Here is a 23,557-nt window from a genome sequence, read left to right on the forward strand (position 1 = left end):
TTGAGTTACAAAAGTTCTTTATATATTCTGGGTACGAGTCTCTTATCAAGATGCATGATTCCCAGTCTGTGGTTGTCTTTTCTTGATGGTGTTCTTTGAAGAACAAATGTTTTTAATTTTTGAGAGGTCCAACTTACCAGTCTTCTTTTATTGCTTGTGCTTTTGGTATTGTATCTAAGATACCATTGCCTAATACAGAATCACAGATTTAGTCTTACGTTTTCTTCTGAGAGTGTTATAGTTTTAGCTTTTACATTTAAATCTATGGCCCACTTTGAGTTAAATTTTGTGTATGGTGTAAGATAGGGCTCCAGCTTCATCTATTGCATGTGACTATCCAGTTGTCCCACCACCATTTGTTGAAAAGACTATTCTTTCCCCCATTTAATTGTTTTGTCCTCTTTGTCAAAAATCAATTGACCATGAAATTTCGGGTTTATTTCTGGACTCGTAATTCCCTTCCATTGATCTATATGTCTATCCTCTAATGTCCTAGTTCATAAAAATCTTTTTATGAATTATAATATACATATAGAAAAGAACATAAATTTAAAGGTATAATTTCGATTAATTTTTACAAGTGAACACAGCTGTGTCGCCAGCACCCAGACTTAGAAATATGACATCGCTAGCACCCTACAACCCTCTCATACTCTTCCTAATTGCTGCTCCTAAAGGTAACCGCCACTCTCCTGACCGTCATCACCACAGATTCGTTTTGTCTGTTTCTGAACTATGTATAAGTGGAGCTGTGTGGCACATGCTATTTCCTGTCTAGCTTCTTTCCTTCAACATTATGTTTATGAGCTCCTTCCATGTTGTTTCATGTAGCAGCAGTTCATTAGTAACTACCGTGAATCTTTGATATGACGTTATAACATATGACACTATTTACCGATCCTCTTAATTCAACAAACCAGTATTTTCCAAACGGCTAATGCATGGGAAAGATGCATTAAAAGTGCAAGATACACCAAGGGATTTTAATATAACAGAGTTTGGAAAGCTCACTGATATGGTTTCACTTTCCACGTTACAACTAACCTTTAAGAAATATCTGCTTGTAGAGTTTTGGTGTAGTATCAAAGGAGAATGGTCACAAAGCTATTACATTTCTCCTTTGTTTTCCAGTTAAATATCTATGTGAGGCCAGATTCTCTTCATGTATTTTACCCTAAAAGTTTATCACAACACAACATATTGAAATAAGAGGCAGATATGAAATATATAGCCATCTCACATTCAGCTGGCCATTAAATAGATTTAAGGAAATGTAAAGTAATGCCACTGCTTCCTTTGGAGAATATAGTTGTTTTTCATAAGATATTATTTTAGATTAACATGTGATAGGTTTATTATTGTTATTTTAAATGAATGAACAAATAAGCAAATTTTCAGCTTTAGTTTCTAATGGGATAAATATAGAATAATCCTGATAAAGGTTCTTGGGGTCACTGATAATTTTTCAGAGCATAAAGGGGTCCTGAGACCAAAAAGTTTGAGAACCACTGGGCTAGTGGGTAGTTAGTTAACATATAAGCATACAAATAAACTTGTAATTATAAACCACCGCAGTGAATGATATAAAGGAGAACAAGGTGCTAAGGGAGACAAACAAGGGAGAGCTATTAGATGGGGGATAGTGTCAGAGAAGGCCTGTCTGAGGAAGTGGTTTTTAAGCAGAGATCTGCAGAGCGAGATTGGAGGGAGGATCATTGTTGGCAGAGGGAGCAGAGCCCCTCAGGTGGGAGCATGCTTGGCTTGAGTGGAGCACGGTGATGAGCAGGAGAGGGGCATGAGATGAATCAGAAGCTAAAGCCCCCAGGCTCTTGGAGATCATGTTAAAATTTTGGCATTTTGTCCAAAGTCCATAAAAATGACTTTAATATGATCAGTTTCAAATTTTTAAAAGATAACTGACTGTTACGTTGAAAAACAGAAGGGAGACAAGAGAGAAGGTGAGGGGAACACCTGGGCAGCTATTTTAATGGTCCAGTGGTGTCTGCACCAGGACGGAGACAATGCAAATGGAGGTATTTTAGAGCTAACATTTCTAGTTCTTGCTGCACTGCCCCTACTTCCCCCATGGGAGTAAAACACAGGAGGACTCCTAGGAGACCAGTACTACCCATCATGCTTAGTGACACCATTTCTCTAAGTATCACAAAGATTAAATATCCATTACCTCAATTTTATAATTATTTGCTTTTTTTTTTGCATGTGTGACTGAATTGACTACATTTACTTCGATAATTATTTTTGATAATGAGATTGAAAAAGTCACTCTCATAGCACCATCTTGTGGACAGTAGTGAGAAATTTTTAAAATTGGGTTTAATAACTGAAAAAAAAAAAAAAAGTCACACCAAGTTCTCCAGAAAGTTTACCAGTTTGCCCCAAGTCCTTTTTGGAAAGAGATGGGATATGAACACATTCAACAGAATTAATTTCAGACTATCCTGAAACTAACTGGCTGTATTTATTCAAAATCGATTCTCTCTGGTTGAGTTTTGACATAGTCACTGACTGCAAATACCTTTTATTTAGTTATCATTTGAGGGCCATCCCCTGTATCTCAGGCTGCCCCCCCTCTGCCTCCTTTCCAGGCTCATCAGAACTTATGTGACCACTAACAGTGGAATTCCTTGGGGCTCAGATTCAGGCCCAGTTCTCTTTTAACTTCATACTCTCCTCAGGCAAATTTATTCCCAACCATCATGTTCCTCACCATCCGTGCCTCCCAGATGTGTTTATGTGGCCCAGACCTCTCCTCTGAGGCCCAGATCCTTATTTCTAACCCACTCTTCTACCTCTCCACGTGAATGTTTCACATCCAAGAACGAATTTTGGGACTTCCTCCCCTCCAAACCTGCTGTTCTTTTAGTATTTCTAAATTCAAGGAAGGCACAAACTTCCATCCAACTTTCAAACTAGAAACCTAGAAGCCGTCCCTGATGCCTCCTTCTCCCTCATCTCCCGCCCTCAGCAGCCAGTCTCTCGGCCTTGTCTGCTTTACCCACCGTGTGGTTCCTCCTGGGTGGCCCACTTTATAGCCACTCCTCTGCTCCGGTCATCTCTCGTCTAGACCCCTGCTGTAGTCTTCTAATTAGTCTCTGTGTCTGCTCTGGGCTCTCTAATCCACTCTCCACACTGGGACATTTTCTCAAAATGCACATCTTCCCAGGCCAATGAAAACCGTCCAAGGCTGCCCACGCCTCCTGGTCTAACCGTGCCTCGTGGTGGGTCCTTCCCTGCCCCTCCAGCTGCTTCTCAGCCACGCTCCACCCTGTGCTCTGCACGGCAGCCCCGCTGGTTCTCTGTTCCTGAAGTGTGTCCACCACAGGGATTGGCACCTGCTTGTCCCTCTGCCCCTCCCCTGCTTATCTCCATTCAGCCTTCCAACCTCAGCCTAACTGTCTGTTCCTCAGAGATGCCTTTTTCTGAACTTCCAGGCCTTTATTATAAGCGATTACACATCAGAAATCCCTTCCCTCTGAACGCTTATCTCAGTTTCCAAGTTCATATTCATTAAAGTGGTTTCTTGATGAATGACTTTGCTTCAAAAAGAGCTCCAGAGAAAGGGCCCATGGCTGATTTTGCTCACTGTATCTCTCCGGCACCCAGCCGAGTGCCTGGTACCTAGGAGATGTTTTAAGAGTTCCCTGAATGAATGAGTGAACGGTTGTGTCTCTGAGGCCCTGACAAGGCAATTACAACAGTCCACAGTGTATATCCATAGTTTGTGTTACTTACTTATAAAGAAAATCAGGTCCAGGTGTGATGGAAGGTTGCACGTAACCTGGAGATGCCAAACCTGGCCCAGGAATCTCAGGCCCACCTGCCCCGTGGCCTGGTCCCACCTGGTCTTGTGACATGGGTGAGCAGACACTTGACAAAATGATACATGCATCTTCGCTAAGAATAAACAGTAATTTTGAGGGACATACCAAAAGTACCTGCCATCTCCTCAGGGGCATGGACCCACTAAAAGCACATTCAGTCTATGTAACTATTAAAAAAAATTATTATCTCTATCTTCACGCAAATAGCTTTCTCCTGCTTTGTGTTTTAGAAACTGACAGGACAATTAAAATCATTTATCTCAAAACACAGATAGTTCAAAGGTGACCTGCTAGTCCTAGGAAATTTCTAGCTACTTTTAAATAACGTTTCCACGTTACAAAAAAGAATCAAACATTATTGTGTGCCATGTTTATAAGATGAAATAAACACTCATTTTCCCTGAATATTGACATACAAAAAAGTGGTTAATGCCTTTCTATATCAAAATTATTATACAACAATATACAAAACATATTCTTAAATCTTTATTGTTTTACTTATTAATAAATTTGTTCCAAGAATAATTTAAGACATTATAACCACATATAAAATATGGCAAAATAACATAAATTATAAATCAACTAAGAATGCAAAAGAAAAATAGGGTAGGAATAGAAAATAGATTCAGAAATGAGGCCAATTAAAAAAATGCCTTTTGTGAGGACCAATATACTGCCAGGCAACACTGCTGGTTGTCTGCACAAGGGTCGTCCTGCCCTTCTTTCTTCTGTGGAGCCCTGATTATGTTCTGGTCTCGAGGTCCTGTGCTCAGTCCTGGCGGTGAACTGTGGTTGATCTAAGAGAGTCATGGACCCCTAGCTGGACCATTCTTGTTAGAAAGGAATGTCCTTAATGTGTGAGACACTTTTAGTGAGATCTTTTACTTGCGATCAGGAGCTTTCTGACCGATGCACTTGCAGTGGTTCTCATTAGGCTCCAAGCTTTCCAGCAGTCCATACCAAAAGGGAGATTTAGTTAGAAATAAATCAGTGTCCATAAAATAAAAACAGGCCTGTGCCTCAGGAAAAGCACAATATTACTAAGACTAAGAAATATGCTGAGGGTCTGTAGGGACCATTCATTTGTCTGATGTATTTAAAATCCCAAATAAAAGCATCAGTGATAAGGATACTGTAATCAGCAATCCAAGCCATATTGGCTTTCTCTTATGACATAATTTATTATTCACCTTGAAGTTTCATTTTCTACATGCTCCTTAAGTTAAAACATTATTGTTTGAGCCAAAAGAAAATGCATTTAACAAATTAATTTGGACAATGGGTGCAGACAAGTTGTTCTTTGCAAACTAACCTTTGGCTTGAGAATACAAAACCCTACGTCAATGAATTGGTAGATCAGTGGGGCGAGTGGGAAAAAGGTCTAGATGGTTCCCGTGTGCTTCTTTTAGAAAGAATATGTGTCTTTTCTGTGTATTTCTTCAGAAAGTGTGCAGGCATTCAACAGGACAGGGAAAGTTCATATTCTAAAAAGAATTGTTTTCCCCCTTGAGCAATGACATAAGAAGAGATTTTATTTTTGTATATAATTTTATTTTGTCTAGGAATCAGACTTCTTTCTCAGCTTATCTGTTTGTCTGTGTATTTATATCCAGCTTATAAAGAAACAAAGCAAACGTAGCACTGATAGAAAGACTGTCTCCTTCTGTGTGTTCCGCTTGATGGCTTGAACCCACAGCCAGCTGCAATAGCCAGCCTACCAGGAACAGCCCCCACTTCAAGCCCATTTACTATTTTAATGACAAGAACTTGCTAATGCGGGCACTTGAAATGTAACCTTGGAAAGGGATGCTCTTCATACCAGGAAATTTTTGAGAAGGCTTGAGTTCTTGCCATAACTAAAAATCGGATGATGTATTACTGATGACTTCATCCCCAAATGAAAGCTAGCTCCCTGATTCCATAATCCCTGGGGAGAATCCCACTGAGAAGAGAGTAATTTGGAAAGAACATGAAGGAAAGAGACTTCAGTTTCTCTTTTGAATAAAAATGAAGGAACCAATCCAAGTGATTATAGAGGACATAGCTTCCAGACCCTGCAGTGAGTGGCCTGTGTGTCTCCTACAACACCGATAGCAACTGCAGGGAGTTCATAAAGACAAAAGAAAGAAGAGACTGCTCATGGCAGGGGGTGGGGGATGGTTTGTGGGGCTTCTGAATGAGGAATGTAGAGGTGAAATGGTCCCCGCCCCCCCCACATTAGGCTCTGTATCCCAGCAGTGCTGACACTTCAGACTTCATTGCACATCCTGGCTTTCTCTTTAGAAAAAGGGGACAGTTCCATTCCAGTTGACTGTGGCCTCTCTCCACTTGGTTCTGATGACCATCTCCACTGGAGAAAACCGTCTTCCTGGTCTGTATTCATCTTCATGTCGGACTTTTTCCCAGTGGTGGGAGTGAGTATCTGAGGGAGGAACAGCCAGCATTTAGATCCCAGCCTACATATACCATTCTGGAGGAAGCCAGGAAAGAATGAAAATAGGATGAGCGGGCAGGAGTTGGGCTCAGCAAGCTGTGTTCCTAGAACTGGTTAAGCAGAGGGGAAGTTCTAATAGATGGTGTTTAGACATGCCCCATACAAAACATGTCCTTGATAACCTGGGTTGCTGTAGATTTTGGAGACTGAATATTGATGTCATGTAATGGCATGGTCCAGCACCATGATGGGACACATAAAGGCAGGTGTAGGTCACCGGATGCTGTCAGGAAAAACAAGAAAAGAGAGAGCTTATCACTTCTCAATGCTTCTAAGAGTACGTTTGCATTTTGGGGTGAAGGGCAAAGTATTCTCGTGAGGTAGTCAAGAACTGAATTCAAGGCCCAGGTTTGTTTCAAATGACATTTGAGAAGGTACTTAACATCTCTCAGCCTCATGTATTCAATTAGACATCATTTTTTGGCCACTTCAGTTTCTGCTATGTAAAATAAGTATCATAGTATCTACCTCAGATGGTTGTTGGGAGAATTTAATAGGATAATGTATGTAAAGTTTTCAACAGTGTCCAGAACAGAATGCTTGCCATGAATGTGAGCTAAAAAAAAAAAAAAAAAAACCAACAAAAGATGGTTTCCTTAAAGAAGAGAGTAAAGTAGAAACAATAATGTATTGTAAAGAATGTATTATTAATGTCCCACTAAATGAAATGGGCGTTTACATATATATATATATATTTCTCATATTTAAAGGAAAAGAATTGGGAGCTACACAGATAAAATACTCACTAAGATACTTTTCCAAATTTAGTCATAATAATGAAAAGTTGCCTAATGCTAGGCCTGTGATGCCAAATGCAGAGTCAGACATCAGTTCAACAAGCCTCCATCCATGGTGCTGAGGTAGCTGATACAGCCTCCCAGTCTCATCGCGTTTACTTCCTTGTCCAAAGAACTAGTGTTTAAAGACATCTTAAGGTTAGTCTTTTTTCCTCACGTGTTTAAAAAAATATGGTGAGGGGACTTCCCTGGTGGCGTAGTGGTTAAGAATCTGCCTGCCAATGCAGGAGACATGGGTTCGATCCCTGCTCCAGGAGGATCCCACATGCTTCAGAGCAGCTGAGCCCGTGTGCCACAACTACTGAGCCCACATGCTGCAACTACTGAAGCCTGCGCTCCTAGAGCCTGTGCACCACAATGAAGAGTAGCCCCATCTCACCACAGCTAGAGAAAGCCTGTGTGCAGCAACGAAGACCCAATGCAGCCAATAAATAAATAAATAAATAATTAAATAAATAAAAATAAAAAGATTAAAAAAAATATGGTGGGAATTGAAATCAGATGGCTTGTGTGGTCTCCCTTGGACTGGGGCCTCTAAGGTCTGCTGGGACTATGCCTTTATTAACATTGCTTTCCTAGTGGCCGGCACTCAGTGGGCCTCAAAAATGCTGCTTGAGTAATCTGAACCCAAATGCACTCTCGGTTTCGTTAATCTGTCCCGAGATGATTGATCCTCTGATGCTCAGTCTTGGGATAGAATTGACCAATCGGAACCCCCGCACGCGCCCTCACAGTCCCTTTGTTTTTCTAGTTCTTTCCTCAGGTATTAAATGCCTTGTGCTCAAAGACAGGAGACCCCAGGAAAGACTTTTTTGGAGATCTGACTCTCCAACTTTTGTTTCTTCTCTTACCTAAAAGTCGTTGGTTCCTCTGTGCTACTTCTAGACCCCCTGCTCTTATTTAAAGCAGGTTTAGAATTCCCAGGTTACAGTGCTTAGGTGAGGCCCATGGGATTGATACATAGGGTTCATTTCAGAGATCACGCCTCCACATCTTCCTGAACCCGCGGCAGCGTCTCCCTGAGCACATTAAAGCTCTGGGCACTTGGGGTCTGGAATGCTCACCTATGATGAGGTGTGCAGGCTTGTTCTGGGCGGGCTGGCCACTGTAGAAGTACAGATCAAAGAGGCGCTCCACTTTCCAGTCTGATAAGAGCTGCCTGTTTGTGCTAAAAAGGACACTGTAATTTCCGTTGATGTTGCACAGCCAGATAGGTAACTTGGGCGTCTTCAGCATGCTGCCCACCTGCAAGGGGAGAGGAGAACACGGATGAACATAGAGATCTGGCCTCATCGCGACAGATGCCCATACATCATCAGGATCAAAAAGCCACTCGGAGGCTTGGAGTTCATGCTTGTCACTGTGCAGGGCACTGTGTGTGGAGGAAGATTTCAAATGAAGGCTTCGTCATGAATGAATTTACATTTATGAATGGTGTGGTGGTGATGTGGCAGTTTTTCTCTTCATGGATCTTATTTTAAAACACTTTGAGGGTGGGCTCATGGAGAAGGTGGAACCACCTCAGCCTGCTTTGGAAGTGAGGTGGAAGATGAATAGATAAACTGAAATAGAAGTGTAGGGGTGGAACAGGAGAACTGCCCTTGGTCTTTGTTGTTGGCTAGTGTATTTACTCCCGTTCCCAAGATAGGACAATATTTCATTCAGCAGGTGGTCATTCTGGCAGCACTAACCATTTAGAACGTAGGAGAAAGAGACTGTTTAGCATATGGAAATAGAGAATATTTTGAATACAGAAAAAAGCTTCTGGGAAATGAGGGGGACATGCACATACACGCAAACACTCTCACACTCACACAGATATACATATATCTGCATGTGAGCATGGACATCAATTGTGAAGAGGTACTCAGAGCTGAGTATACTAGTTTAATATTACATATAATTTTAAGTTCACCGTTTTAATCAGCTTGTTATCTGGTTTTTGCAGGCAACGGTCAATTCAGCCTTGAATTCTCAGGCTAGGGAATTAGATTCACAAAAGCGCCGCTCTGGGAGGCCCCGCATAAAGGGTCCTGCACACTTCAGCAGCCCCTGAGGGTATCATCATACTATGGTGTATTTTTCTTAATGATATCTCCCATTTGGTTTAAAGAGGCAGGGAAACACATTTTATTAATGCCATTGAAACTCAATAATGTTAAAACATTTTTTTTCTACTTAGATAAACAGGAGCTACATGGAAACCCCCATTATTTCCACATGATGCCAGGGAGAGCGCTGGATGCTCAGCCCGGGCGCGTCTTCCCATAACAGAAAGATTCAGTTCTGTTTCTTTTCTTCTCAGTCCTCCGAGTTGTACTGTGTCTTCAGGAACAAATTCTGTTGTGTGGAAAATCCAGCTTTGAAAAAATGATCACGTGTTTTGTAAACCCAAGTATTAAAGGCTAATAACTTGACATTTTGATTTCTCAATGGTTCTATTCAAATGCCTTCCTTTTTTTAGAGTTTAAATTCTTCAGTTGTGGGTGAGTGGGTGAATCAGAGGTGCTTTTGTCTTTATGCTTAGCTACCAGAGAAAAATTATATTACTGTGTTTAAAAGAGGTGACCTCAGTTTTAGTTGATAGTTGAAAAAAGGGGTGCGAGCCCAGCACCCCAACATGCATATGCTCATAGTGGGAGCAGGATTTGTGCATCTGCTTACAGCAGCCCTGGCCACTCTGGACTGAGTATAACATGAGCCTCTTACACACCCAGTGTGGGGCAAGTCGCCCACTGGCTACCTTGGAAATGAAACACAGAGGATGTGCCCTTGAAGCAGCCTGTGTGTTTACGTTCCAGAAACCACCCCCAAGTTCCAGAGAACATTGTCACCATTCATTAGTTATAAAAGAAGCTCTTTCCTTCTTAGACCGTCTTGTGATGGTACCTTCTGTACTAAGGTTATGTGTAATCAAAATATGATCCGCAGGACTTGAAATTACTAAGGTTGGAAAATATGGATAAACTAATTAGGAAACTGAGGGCTGTTTGTAATAAAAAGCCACTCCATTTGAACTTCAGGTGGATGTTCTGGCTGATCTTAAATCAGTGAAAGTTCCTGTAAACGATGAGTGGGTGGGTGTAATAGACTATAGGCATATATGATATTGTTTCATGGAATTTTGTAACTGTAGGCAAAATTCAACTGGCGCTCAGATTCGTAGTCTGTGAGGTGCGGACACCACACTGTTGTGATTTTGTGCAACAATGCAACAGTTTTCTTTCCTGAACTCAAAGCGACTCAAGATTTTATTAAAGTAGCAGGAAAATGAAGTATTCATAAATATAACAATCTCCAGCACCCAAAGTGACCATTCAGAGACCGCACACTGAGCAGGCAGAGCCCTGATTGCCTTGAGAGATTCTGGTCAAGAGGAAAATGTCTGTCACACATAGCATTTGGGGTTTTAACTCCAAGAGGTGAGCCTTCGGATTGCAGCTGAGAATACACCTGGTTTAAAGGGAGTCCTGCAAAATCAACACTGAGCACCTCCCCAGTGGAACCCAGCCAAATATTATACTCCTCTCTTTCCGCAGTGCACCATGTAGTGTTTGACTGGAATCTTCAGTTAAGAATTTGTATTGCTTTGGGGTAGACACAATTTATCATATAATCTCCCCCACAGGAGGATTATAAATATGTTTTACTGGTGAGATTCCACCAATGTAGAATTTGTTCATGTTGCCTCATGTTGCCATGGTAAAAAGGAAATTAAATTGTGATACAGTAGTGCTATAAATAAAATACCTTTCTCCTTAAATTCACTTATTGTGTAATAAGCCCGGTAGGTTCAGCCTTACATGCAGCAATCAAGCCTTCCATCACATGTATCATTTAAGCTAAAGTTATTAAGATAGGAAGGAGGGTGGGACAAATTCTAAGCCCCAGAGGGTGAGGATGGAGTCCATATAATTGTTTCTTACACCGCCATCTAGAACAGTGGCTCTTAGAGTATACCTTTGCATAATGAACTTGATGTTGAGGTCCCAAGGCCCCCATCTGGCGATCTAAACGGGGGAAAGGTGTTGGAAAGTTGTGCTTTCTTTATTGATTCCCCGTGACGATTCATGTGCATGACTGTTCATGGTCTGGCTCTCATCTCTGCCACCTGGAACATGAGTTAATGTAACTTCTCTCAGTGCGTTTGCAGGGATGTTGTCATGTTTGCAGGGTGCTACCTCAGCGACTCAGCAGTAAGGAACAGTGGGTGGAGCTTCATCTGGTACTTTTAGGGTTGGATTTCTTCCTATCAGTCTCTTTAAAGGACAAATGTAAAGAGGGAAGAGGGTAGGACTCAGATGGTGATGTGCTCTGCCAGGGCTGCCGGGGGAATAATTCCAGCAAGACCTAAATGGCTTCGGTCCCTTCTAAAAATCAAAGTTGATTTTTCTTCTCGGTGGCAGGTGCAAAGCTAATGTGAACCTCCTAAGGCTTTCCAGATGGTGTTAGACTCCAGCTGCTTTCTGTTCTCACTTAAGTATTGGAACCTCACACTCAAACCTGTACCTTCAAATAGAAAAGTGATGGGAGGCTTCAAAATAGTGCCTTATCTTGTGGGGAGCTGGCTGTGTGCTGCAGGAACCTTCAGTCTTCTGGGCTCTAAGGGGACTTGCCATGTCATCTAATGAGAGCTCCTTTTTTTTTTTTTTTTTTTAAATCTCACCCACTGGGCTGTGACATTGAGACTGAAAGACATGCGTTTTTGCAATCTCTGCAATTTTATCTCTGAGTAAGAAGAGATTCACTTTGGGAAGACAGATGCAGTGGTACAGGAGGGGTTTCACCTCGACAGCAGAATCTGTCAGGCAGCACGTTGATTTTCTTTTGAACTTAGAAACCTTCTTATACTAGGTTTCTATTACCAGTGTCTACATATAATCTTCTGATTTAGAGCACCCACCCTAGGCAGGAGTCCCTAAATACCCCTAAAATGCTTATAACCTATTTGCTTTTGGCATATTCATGGGTCCTGGGCAGAGTCACCATGCCTCCCAGCAGAAAGATCAGGGGAGTGACTGTGGCGGTCCTCAATCCAGCGATACTTAAAGCATTGTCCTAGAACCATATCTGGCTCTTTTTTGAGCAAACTGTTGTTCTGCAAGAAGTTCTATGATAAAATGTTATGGAACATTAGACATCTTTATGCACTCAGTCAGATGGGGCTTCTGGTTAGTGCATCTCTGAATGCCACTGAGCTTGTCCTTCTAGCATGCATGTGACACATGCTGAAGGGTGACAGATACTTGAAAGGATGTGTGCTACCAGTACCTGCAGTTCACAATCAACTCAGATTCACCACTGCTTTAACCTAGAAGTCAATGGACAAAGTTCTAGATGTGGAGCACAACTGTCAGGCATTCTAAAACCGAGCCATGATTTTGCCAGTCTAACCATTGTAGTCCAGCATCAGTGTACCTATGATCAGTCTTATAAATTATATAATACAGATCTACATCTCTATATCAATACATTGATGTGATTGTTTACAAAAGCACTTCTGATAGATATAATGCCAAGAACTGGCATTTTGTATTTACCACTTCATCAGAAAACAAGCAGAGATGATCATGACAGGCAGCGTGGCACAGTGGGCTGAAGGGGCCTTTGAACATAGATGGATCTTGGGTCAGAACCCTAGCTCTGACACTTCCTGAGCTGGTGGCCTAAGGCAACTTCCTACACCCTTCTTTCTCATCTCTAAAATGAATGACCGAACAACAGCCACTGCACTTGTACTAATTTAAAAAAAGTTTTTACATTTTATATTGGAGTGTAGTGGATTAACAATGTCGTGTTAGTTTCAGGTGTATAGCATAGTGATTCAGTTATATATATACATGTATCTATTCTTTTTCAAATTCTTTCCCCATTTAGGTTATTAACAGAGTACTGAGCAGAATTCCCTGTGCTATACAGTAGGTCCTTGTAGTTAACTATTTTAATTATAGCAGTGTGTACATGTCAATCCCAGGCTCCCAATTAATCCCTCTCCCCCACTGTTTCTCCCTGGTAACCATAAATTCATTCTCTAAGTCTGTTTTGTAAATAAGTTCATTTGTATCTTTTTTTTTTAGATTCCGCATATAAGCGACATCATATACTATTTGTCTTTCTTTGTCTGACTTGCTTCACTTAGTGTGATAATCTCTAGGTTCATCCATGTAGCTGCAAATGGCATTATTTCAGTCTTTTTTATGTCTGAGTAGTATTCTGTTGTATATGTACCGCATCTCCTTTATCCATTCATCTGTTGATGGACATTTAGGTTGCTTCCATGTCTTGGCTATTGTAAGCAGTGCTGCAGTGAACATTGGGGTGCATGTACTCTTTCAAACCATGTTTTTCTCTGGATATATGCCAAGGAATGGGATTTCTGGATCATATGGTAGCTCTTGAAATAACACTGATTATAACTTTGAGTGGAAATGAGAATTAAATGAAATGTTTACCAGTGGCTTAGAGAAAGCCTGGCACACAGTATGTGCTCTACACAAGTGGCTGTTAGCACTGTAATGACTAAATGAGCTTTAAAAAATACCATCTTCAGGGATGGATGAGTTTTAAAGAATAAATACTATCTTCAGGGATGATGAGAAAATATAAAATTCTTATATATATAAAATCATTACATATAAAAATTATTTTAATAATGATAGATGAGTTATGGGTTGCTTTTGTCCCAGAATATAATGAGCTGCTATAGAAAGAATAAAAAAGCACCTTCAGATTAAATAAACTTTATATGTACACATGTAGATGCCTAACATAGTCATATATCCTAGCTGTTCAAGTAAGAAAACTACCCGCTGGCCTGTATTTGCTCTTTAATACATTTGTTCTGAAACCAAGCTTCAAGTGCATGTCAGAGACAACATAATAAACATCCTCCGGGTTTCAAAGCCATTAGTGTACAATTTCAGGCAATTTTCACCTAGGGCAGGATTCATAGGCATCTCCCTGGGGAGAGAACACTGACTCTAAGAAGGAAGGATGAAAAGCCACATTAGTCACTTTTCAAAAAGATGGAAGCTTTGTAGATGTGATTTCTATGTAGATTTTAAAGCTAACCCAGCCTGTCGCTATCCTTTGCCCTACTTCCAATTTGTGAGCAGGCATTTGGATGGTGGTCCTGAGGTCGGGTACATTTTGCCCTCTTCTCAGCAGGAAAGCTCTTATTATTTTTTAACCTTAGGCCTCGGCCTCTTAACTGACTTTAAGGTCCCCACAAACATCCACTTTATTATTGGATGATATTTTAGGCTCTGCAGGTAATTTTCTCTAGAGCATGATTTAGTAGCACTATTGGTCTGAGCCGACTTGTATTGAAAGAAATGTGATCCAGGGAAAATGGTAACACTGGATTGCTGTGAATTCTTGACTCTTTGAGGCACTCTCTCTCAATCTCACTCTCTCTCTTAGGGGCGCATAGCCTTCGATATAGTCCCTTTTCTTGGAGCAGCTTAGTAGCTATTTAGCAAACACCTGTTTAATTTTAATTTAAGATAAGGTTTGAAACGTGCCCCTAAAGCCTTGCACATGGTAAAAAAGGGACAGAAAGCTGTCAACCTTTCTGATATTGATTGAAAGAAGATAATCCTTCTTGTAATTTCAATTGAAATAGTTAGTTTTCCAATTCTGTACATCATGAATTTAATCAGCTAAGCCTAACGAGATTTTATTTTTTTTCCTTTTTTTAGAGCAGTGGTTCCGTCGGGGCAATTTTGTGCCCCAGGGGACATTTGGCAATCTCTGGAGACATTTTTGGTTGTCACACTGGGGCGGGGGTGGGGGGCCGTGCTACTGACATTAAGTGGGTAAAAGCCAGGGTGCTGCTAAACATCCCACAATGCACAGGGCAGCCCCCTCCACAAAGAATTATCTAGTCCAAAATATCAGTAGCGCTGCGGTTAAGCAACCCTGCTCTAGCATAGAGGTTTCTCACCTCGGATGCACGTTAGAATCACCCGAGGACTTAAAAAATTCAGGTGCTTTCCAGGCCAGATAAACCCGTCATTGGGTAGGACCAGCTATACAATTTGTGGGATCCAGTACAAAATGGAAAAGTGGGGGACCTTGCTTAAAAAATGTTAAGAATTTTAAGACAGTGACAACAGAGCATCAAACCAAGTGCAGGGCCTTCTAAGTGTGGGGCTGTGTGTGAACACACAGGTCCTACACACATGTAGTTGACACTATTCTGGAGGTTAACCTGGGCATTGATAGTTTTAAAAGCTTTCCAAGTGGACCAAAGACTAACAGACACATCACCAGAGAAGATAGACAGATGGCAAACAAGCATATAGAAAGATGTTCCGCATCATATACTATCATATTATCAGGGCAATGCCAAAAAACAAAAAAACAAATGCCAACAATGAGATACCACTGAACACCTATTAGAATGGCCAAAATCCAGAACATGGACAACACCAAATGCTGGCAAGGATGTGGAGCAGCAGGACCTCTCATCCATTGCTGGTGGGAGTGTAAAATGGTACAGCCACTTTGGGAGGCAGTTTGGTTGTTTATCACAAAACTAAACATTCTGTATGATCCAGCAATTGCCCTCCTTGGTATTTACCCAAAGGAGCTGAAAATGTATATCTGCGCAAAAACCTGCACATGGATGTTTATAGCAGCTTTATTCATAATTGCCACAACTTAGAAGTAACCAAGGTATCTTTTGCAAGTGAATGGATAAATAAACCATGGTATATCAGTGGAATAATATCTGTTCAATGAAATATTATTCACAATATTCCAATGGAATATTATTCAGTGCTATAGAGAAATGAGGTATCAAACCGTGAAAATACATGGAAGAAATTTAAAGGCATGTTATTAAGTGAAAGAAGCCAATCTGAAAAGGCTACATACTATATGATTCCAACTATGTAACATTCTGGAAAAGGCAGAACTATGGAGACAGGAAAATGATCAGTGGTTACTGGGGTTGAGGGGTGGATAGAAGGTTGAAGAGGCAGAGAACAGAGGATTTTTAGAGCAGCGAAACTACTCTATATGATGTTATAATGGTGGATACATGTCATTATACATTTGTCCAAACCCACAGAATGTAAACACCAAGAGTGAAGCATAATGCAAACTGTGGACTCGCATGTTAATATGTCAGTGTAGGCTCATCAGTTGTAACAAATGTACCACTCTGGTGAGGGACAGTGATGATGTGGAGGCCATGCATATTTAGGAGATATATGGAAATCTTTGTACTTTCCACTCCATTTTTCCGTGAACCTAAAACTGCTTTAAAAAAATAAAATCGAGGGGCTTCCTAGGTGACGCAGTGGTTAAGAATCCGCCTGCCAATGCAGAGGTCACGGGTTCGATCCCAGCTCCAGGAAGATCCCACATGCCGTGGAGCAACGAAGCCCGTGCACCAAAAAAAAAAAAAAAAAGTCGATTGAAAAAACAAAACTCTCCATGTGATTTCAATGTGCAGCCAGTGCCAAGATCACTGTTCTTTAGCTTTTACTGCCTATCCCTCCTGTAGCAATCAGTTTATGTATGTGGTATTGGCCCGTGTATAACTCATCCTTGTATTGGACACAGTCTCACAATCAATAGATGCTGAAGGAACATGGCTGAGTAAAACACTGTGCTGTTCCTGCTAGTCCTTGTTGTAGAACCTTATGTGTATCGAGGTCATTTGGGCTTTCCAACGGGCTTCAGCCTTCGTGATTTTGTTTGCTCTTCACATCAGTCATATGCCTCCGGGGCAAGTGTTAGGACACCAGTCTGTGGACGAGGAAGCAGGCTCAGAGCAGGTAAGTGACTGGCCCAAGTCACACTGCTGTGAGTGGAAGGGCAAGGCCTCCAGCTAAGTCTCCTGGTTCCCAGAACAGCCTGTTTCTCACGTGCTACACCAACTTCCTCACTTTTAGACCAGGTTTCTAAAGTATGGTCCACGTGTCCCTTGGTGGCATGTGGCATGAAAGTCAGGGCACAAGGTGTGAACTTTAAAACAAGACATGTTTATTTATTTATTTAAATATGTAGTGGAAAAAACTAGCATATCAGGTCCATAGCTTGTATTACTACTACAGAAAAGGTTAGGATCAAATTTTAAAAGTGAGTTGATTTAAAGGAAAATATTAAGCAAATAACAGTGGAGGTGGTGTGAAGATATGACAAAGCTTATGAATTACCTACTAAAATGACAGAGCTATGAGAAACACTGGCTTAAATCTTTGTAGTTTATAATGAGGATATAGTGAAATAATATTGTGAAAGAGCTTTGTAATAATAGACAAAGCACTAAAACTGTTGTTGTGGTTTTTGCAACCTCACTCCTTGAAACTTGCCCCCATTGTATCCTACCAGGCTGCCTTGGCTTATTTTACTGGGCCCTGATAGATACAGAGTGCTTGACCATGGACATCAAGTGACCATGCGTGGTTGAAAGAGAAGAAAAATATGTAAAATGAAATCTATAAGTCCTGTATTTCTGACTTAGTTTTCCTTGTCATTATATACATCAAATTCTAAGATGAATTCCCAAATTGTCTGGAACAGGTGATTAAGAACTTTATGGTAATAACAAATCCATTCTTCGCCTAGGGCTTATTCAAAGTACAGTCTTTCACGTTTACACGGTGGAATACTGTGCATCCATTAAATATGGTGAAGGACATATATTCATTGACATATAAGAATGTTTGTGTTAAATGAGAAAGGAAGAGTTCAGAAAAGTAGAACAGAGCATATTTATATGAGAAAGAGAAAGAGAAGGAAGCATTTCTGAGAGGATTGACCCTGGGTGATGGGATTGGGTTCATTTCTTTTACTTTTCGCTTATCTGTCACTTCTCATTTTTTCTTTTTTTAAATTGAAATATAGTTTACAATGTTATGTTAGTTTCTGGTGTCATTCTTCTCTGATGGACTAGATTTCAAACTCAAGGAATATTAAGTAAACTTTTAAGACATGCTTGTACACAATATACTAATTCTGCTATAGTCAGATGCTACATTCCTGATGCCATCAGACGTGTGTGTTGTGAGATGCTGCTTTCATGAATAACACATTGTAGCTGGAGCCAACAGTAAGGAGGAAAGGCAGATGAAGCTATGGATTTAAAACAACCTTATAAAGTGTAAAGCCCTGTACGTTCAAAGGGATTTTGAGTTGGAACCAGGAGAGTGAAGGGCAGGACAGGCTCTGAGCAATGGGGCCTTATTTGGTGCTGGTGGACGGTGAGCCTGGGGCCGGGGAGTTGTCACCATCATATTGAATTCCATCCCAGCTAGTTTCAGGGCCACTCCAGAGAAGTGTTGCTTTTCACAGAATCTGCCTTGCCTTCCCTGGGTTTTAGGATGAAATTTTTGTGAAAATATCACAGAAGCATCTGATTTGTGGTTTGGGTGGATATACTTGCTTCCTCACTCTCTCTCCTGGTTGTTTCTGCAGAATCACATCTTACTTAATTCTCTGGTTGTGCTTTTCAATAGCACAGTCTACTTTCTGGTTGTCAGAGGTTGTAAATCCCCTGAGCTGGAAAGCTTTTTGAGAGGTGTTTCACAAGTGGGGTTCCCTTTTTTTTTTCAGTGACTTTTTTTTAAAGCTTTGAGCAATAAGTAGAATATATGCATACATGTTTGTGTAAATAAACGGTTGGGAAGATACCCATTGTCTGCTGACAGTATTGGTTTCTGATGAGTGCGGATGCCAGCAGACTTTATTTGTATATTTCAAGTACTGTTTAAAAATTATTTGCATGTTACTTATATTACCTACACTCTATATAAATAAAAATATGAGGCAAGTGGACTTGGGTATTTCCACTTAGACCCAGAAAAATCTCCGTGTGTGTCTGTATGTGCATGTGAGAGGCACACAAGAAAGTAGTAAAGGAAAAAGTAAGCTCGGATTTGAATTGCCTTAATATAGAGACTTAAAATGTCCAAATAGTGACACACGGGGGGTGTGGTTGAGAATTGGAACACACTTACCTGTGAAAATCTATCATCCTCTGAGGTGTCCTTACCCCACTGCAAATAGCCGATGTCACTGTGGGTCACAACCCCATATAACATTTCCTGAGGCTTTCCTTTCTGACAGCCGTTAAACACATGTGGACTTGCTCTTCCAGTTAAAATCATGTTCAAAACTGCCTAGATGACATATTTTATAAATATTTACATTTCAGGTAGCGTTGACACAAGGACTTACTTTCTTTTTTCCTTTAATAATCATAAAAATTACCATTTTTAGTGAAAAAAATGGACTCCCACAATATATAATTCTGGAAAAACTCAAGTCATAACTGTTTGGTAGGGTTAAAACAGGAGTTTATTGATTGTTTTCTTGAGCCTTGCCCCAAAACTCCCCATGGGCCCTTCCTCCCTTAATATTTTTTTATAAACTTTGATTTCCATAGTTGTGATTTAAGATGCATGAAGCAAAGATGTTTTTATAGTGCTTTTCTTTCAGTTATTAGGGATTCCTGGGGGGGTCTTGTCAATATATTTCCTACTGTTTCTAGAATCTCAGGGAGGGCAGGCTCTCAGAGGTAAACTAGAAAGGACCGTAATGGAAAGTGGAGAGGCAGAATGTGATAACAGACTCAGGGGAGCATCTTCTTTGTCTTTCAAAGATCATTTGATCACTCTTCACTTAAGGAGAGAATATGCTTAATTGGAAAAGAAAAGCTTAAATTCTACAATAAAAATGCAAAGGCTTCCAACCCACCTGCCTGCACAGGAAGCCTCCAGCATTTGGTTGTAGCAGATGAGTGGTGGAGACGTCCAGGTCCTTCTGAAGCCTGCAGAACGGGAGGAGCCATCAGCACTCAGAGACGATGCCTGCTCCAGGGACCTGCAGCCTCTCCTCCCTCTAACCCCCAGCACAGGGCAGCAGCAACATGGGCTCGCCTGGTCACTGTCCTTCCTATGTGTCTGGTACATTTCCACCTGTCACCTGGAAAGCTTCTAGGACTGGGGCTGTAGAGGTGACTGGGCAAGCTCACATGCCATTGGGGGAAGTCAGTGATAAATGGTGAGAGAGGAGGAAGAAAGGACAGACCTCACGTGTTAGAATCCCTGGGTGTGGGCTCTGTGTGGGTGCTGGGCTCAACAGAGAAGTTGTTTGCTCTGACTGCCAAGGGACGCTTGGCTTAGGGTGGTGACACGTGATCCCTCCAGAGAGTGCTGGCCCAAGGCAGAGCTGAACAGACTGTTCAAGTGGAAAACACCAGCTTTGGAGCTAAGCCCATTTCTTGGCTGCAGCCGCTACTGTTTCATTGGGGACCAGGGGTCAGGGTTCTATCCAGGACAATACAGTATCAAGGTGGAAGGCGACGCCTGCTGTCACCCAGAGGGAGATGCCGAGTATGTGAGCTGTATGTGTTCCTGAATGAACCTATTCATAGGACTGGAAGGTCAAGTACCTCTGTGAATAAGATAAAGATGTGGGTCAAGCATCAGATGTAATTCAGGGAGGTGTTTCCTAAAGCATGGCATGATGTTAGATATGAGCACTTAAAAATTTTTACAGTAATGTGCTTAATACATTTTTCTTCAGCACAGGAAATACATGATTTAAAGGACATTAAGGTTTAAGAAGAAGTTGATATTTAAATGCATGTTAAATTAAGGGAATTGTTAAGCAAATAATAATATAGATCATAAAATTATGATGGTGATATGCAAAAGACAAGGTTCGGGAAAACTGCTTTAAGGCTTGAAATTCCTCTTCTCTGGGGGCCCTCTCTTTCTCTCTCTCTGACTCTCAAAAGCTTACCCTTCTTTCAGGGCCCAGAAGAAAGTCAGCTTTTTCCAAGAAGCCTTCCTTGACCACCCTACCCATAGGGTCCCCTTCCTCCTCTGGAATCCACTATGATTCATCGTCTTTGCACCTCATTTGGCACATCAGGCACCACCTGGGACTCGCCCAGGCTCTCTATGGGTACCCTTGTCTTTCCCAGACTGGACCGTACAGGAGGTCAAGGCCATATCCTCTTATTTGTATTTCCCACCGGGCTTGCGTCTCGTAGGGAAAACATAAATATTTGTGGATATATATTTTATTGTACATAGAGATCATAAAATATTTTCATTTATGAAAATTGTAAATAAGCTTGGGTGATGTCTGCCAATATTTATAACCACAAGAAAAAGGAACCTAATAGAAAAGTAGTGCTAGCCTAGAAAAGTAGATTCACACTTTTCTGATGATATCCATTCTCCCATTAATATGGCCAAACTGACCGCAGAAAAGGATGCGTCAACAGAAGAGCATCCACTAGAAAAAAAATTGCACTCATGTTTCCAATAAGGCATGAAAATATTTTCCAACACAAGAGAACATTGTTTATGTGACCCCAGAGATATAGGAAATAGCTGTGCGAGTATTTGTAGAATTTACCTTTCAAATGTTCTGGAGAAGATCAGGCTGTAAAGAAACAAGATGACACCATGGCTTCTTTCTCCTTTGAACTATTTGGAAAACAAAGGAAAAACACATAAACGTAGCACATCTCGTATCTATGGGCATGAATTCAAGGATTTACAGCCTGAGAGGTTTTTTTCTAGCTGCCGAAAGGACCGTGGCAGCTCTCTCTGCTTCCCTAGGTCATCTTCACTCTCAAATGCATCCTCTTTCCTTGCTTCAGGCGTGCCAATGGCACCATTATTCTCTTGGTTTTTAACCCATCTTTCCTCGACTTCTATCATGTGATTCTCTTTGAATCATGGCTAAGATGTAGTGTATATTTCCTCTCCATTTTTCCAGCGTCCATCTTGGCTCAGCCCCTCGGAGCTGCTCTGGCTGGTCCTTGTCCAGCCTCCCTCAGTCAGCGCATCCATCCTCATCACCCCATTATACTCAGGGGGAGCAGAGAAGCTTTCTAGAAACAGCTTTGGAGTTATATAAACCTGAGTTCAAAACCAGTTCTACATACTAACTCCAACTTACTTTGCATTTCAATCTCATCTGCAATTGCAGATAAAAATACCGTTTTCCTAGGATTGTTGCAAAAGTTAAATGAAACAATGCACAGTACCTACCTTAGTTCTTAGAATGTACTAGAACCACAGCGAAATTACTATCTGTCCCTCTTTAATGCACATCTCCCTGTCTCTTTTCTTGGCCAGGTTATTTTTCTGCTCTGAACTTTTTGAAGGTGAGCTCCAGGATAAAATCCATCCTCATTCAGGGCCTCTCATTGGTTGGCCTTATCTTAGCTTTGTGTCAATACTCTACTCGTGGAAAAGAAGCTCCTTGTCTGACTTTTAAGGTGCCCAGGGTTAAAGCCTCTTCTTCAAAAGCATTGTGTCAGGAAGGCTTCTGCTAAAATGCATGTGCTTTTCCTTTTGTGGGTTAATTTGTCCCCTTCACTATCTGTGCCCTGGTGGGGCTGAACCCTCAGGAAGAAGAAATTTCAGTGCCCACAGGAGCCAGACGGGAACCCAAATGGCTGTACTGCAGGGCATGAGGGAGATGGGGAGAGGGGCTGAGGCACGGGAGACGCACTCGTGTGTTAGTTTTCTGTTGCTGCCTTAACAGATGATCACAGATGCGTTGGCTTAAAACAATAGGAGTCCATCGTCTCAGTTCTGGAGGTGAGATACCCAGCCCTGCTGTCACTGGGCTCGACTGAAGCTGCTGGCCGCCGTGTTCCTTCTGGGAGATGATGTCTCCTGGCCTTTTCCAGCTTCTGGAAGCTGTCCTTATTCCTTGCTTGTGACCCCACATCATGTAGCCTGTTCTCTGCCCTCATCACATCCCTTTTTCTATCTCTCCTGCCATCCTCTTTCTCTTATAAAACCCTTATGATTAATTGGGCCCACCAGAAAAGTTCAGAATAATCTTCCCACCTGAGATCGTGAACTTAATCACATCTGCAGAGTCCTTTTTACCAGTTAGGTAACATCGTTCAGTCTATCACGACTTGTCTAATGGGAGTCACTGCTCCCTATAGCAGCTAATTGAAGACGTGCTAGAAAGAAGGCCTAGTGTGGTCAGATTTTCTAATTTGGGGTAGTGGGGGCAGGACCTAAACATTTCGGTTTTTTTGTTTTGTGTTGTTTTGCTGCTCTGTGCGGGTTGAGGGGCGGCTTGCGGCACCTTAGTTCCCCGACCAAGGATTGAACCTGTGCCCTTGGCAGCAAAAGCATGGAGTCCTAACCATTGGACCGCCAGGGAATTCCTAAACATTTAGCTTTTTACGTTCACTGACTGATTATTTTTGAAGTTCACTGATTCAAATTTTTAAAAATACAATACCATATGAGCTAATGCTGTAGATCCTATATGACAGATGTATTAGTTTCTTAGCCCTGCCCTACAAATGTCCAAAAATTTGAATGGCTTGAAACAGTTCTGGAAGCTAGAAGTCTGAAATCAGAGGAGGGCCATGCTCTCTCCGAAGGCCCTAGGGGAGGATCCTTCCTTGTACCTTCCTG

At 41.4% G+C, this 23,557-nt stretch overlaps 1 protein-coding gene across 1 annotated transcript in view; it reads right to left on the reverse strand.

Annotated features, from left to right (window-relative positions):
• Positions 1–6,121: 6,121 nt before the first annotated feature.
• The window catches only part of MINDY4B (MINDY family member 4B), a 33,861-nt gene continuing 16,425 nt past the window's right edge, over positions 6,122–23,557 (reverse strand). Inside the window, exons 8-12 of the mRNA XM_057737799.1 lie at positions 21,519–21,589; positions 19,845–19,917; positions 19,106–19,267; positions 8,198–8,378; positions 6,122–6,264 (exon numbers count right to left, since the gene is read on the reverse strand). Of these exons, the coding sequence (XP_057593782.1) occupies positions 6,122–6,264; positions 8,198–8,378; positions 19,106–19,267; positions 19,845–19,917; positions 21,519–21,589 (630 nt within the window). The remainder of the gene's footprint in view (positions 6,265–8,197; positions 8,379–19,105; positions 19,268–19,844; positions 19,918–21,518; positions 21,590–23,557) is intronic.

The sequence above is a fragment of the Hippopotamus amphibius genome, chromosome 6 (genome assembly GCF_030028045.1).
Source record: "Hippopotamus amphibius kiboko isolate mHipAmp2 chromosome 6, mHipAmp2.hap2, whole genome shotgun sequence".
NCBI classification, from domain to species: Eukaryota; Metazoa; Chordata; class Mammalia; order Artiodactyla; family Hippopotamidae; genus Hippopotamus; species Hippopotamus amphibius.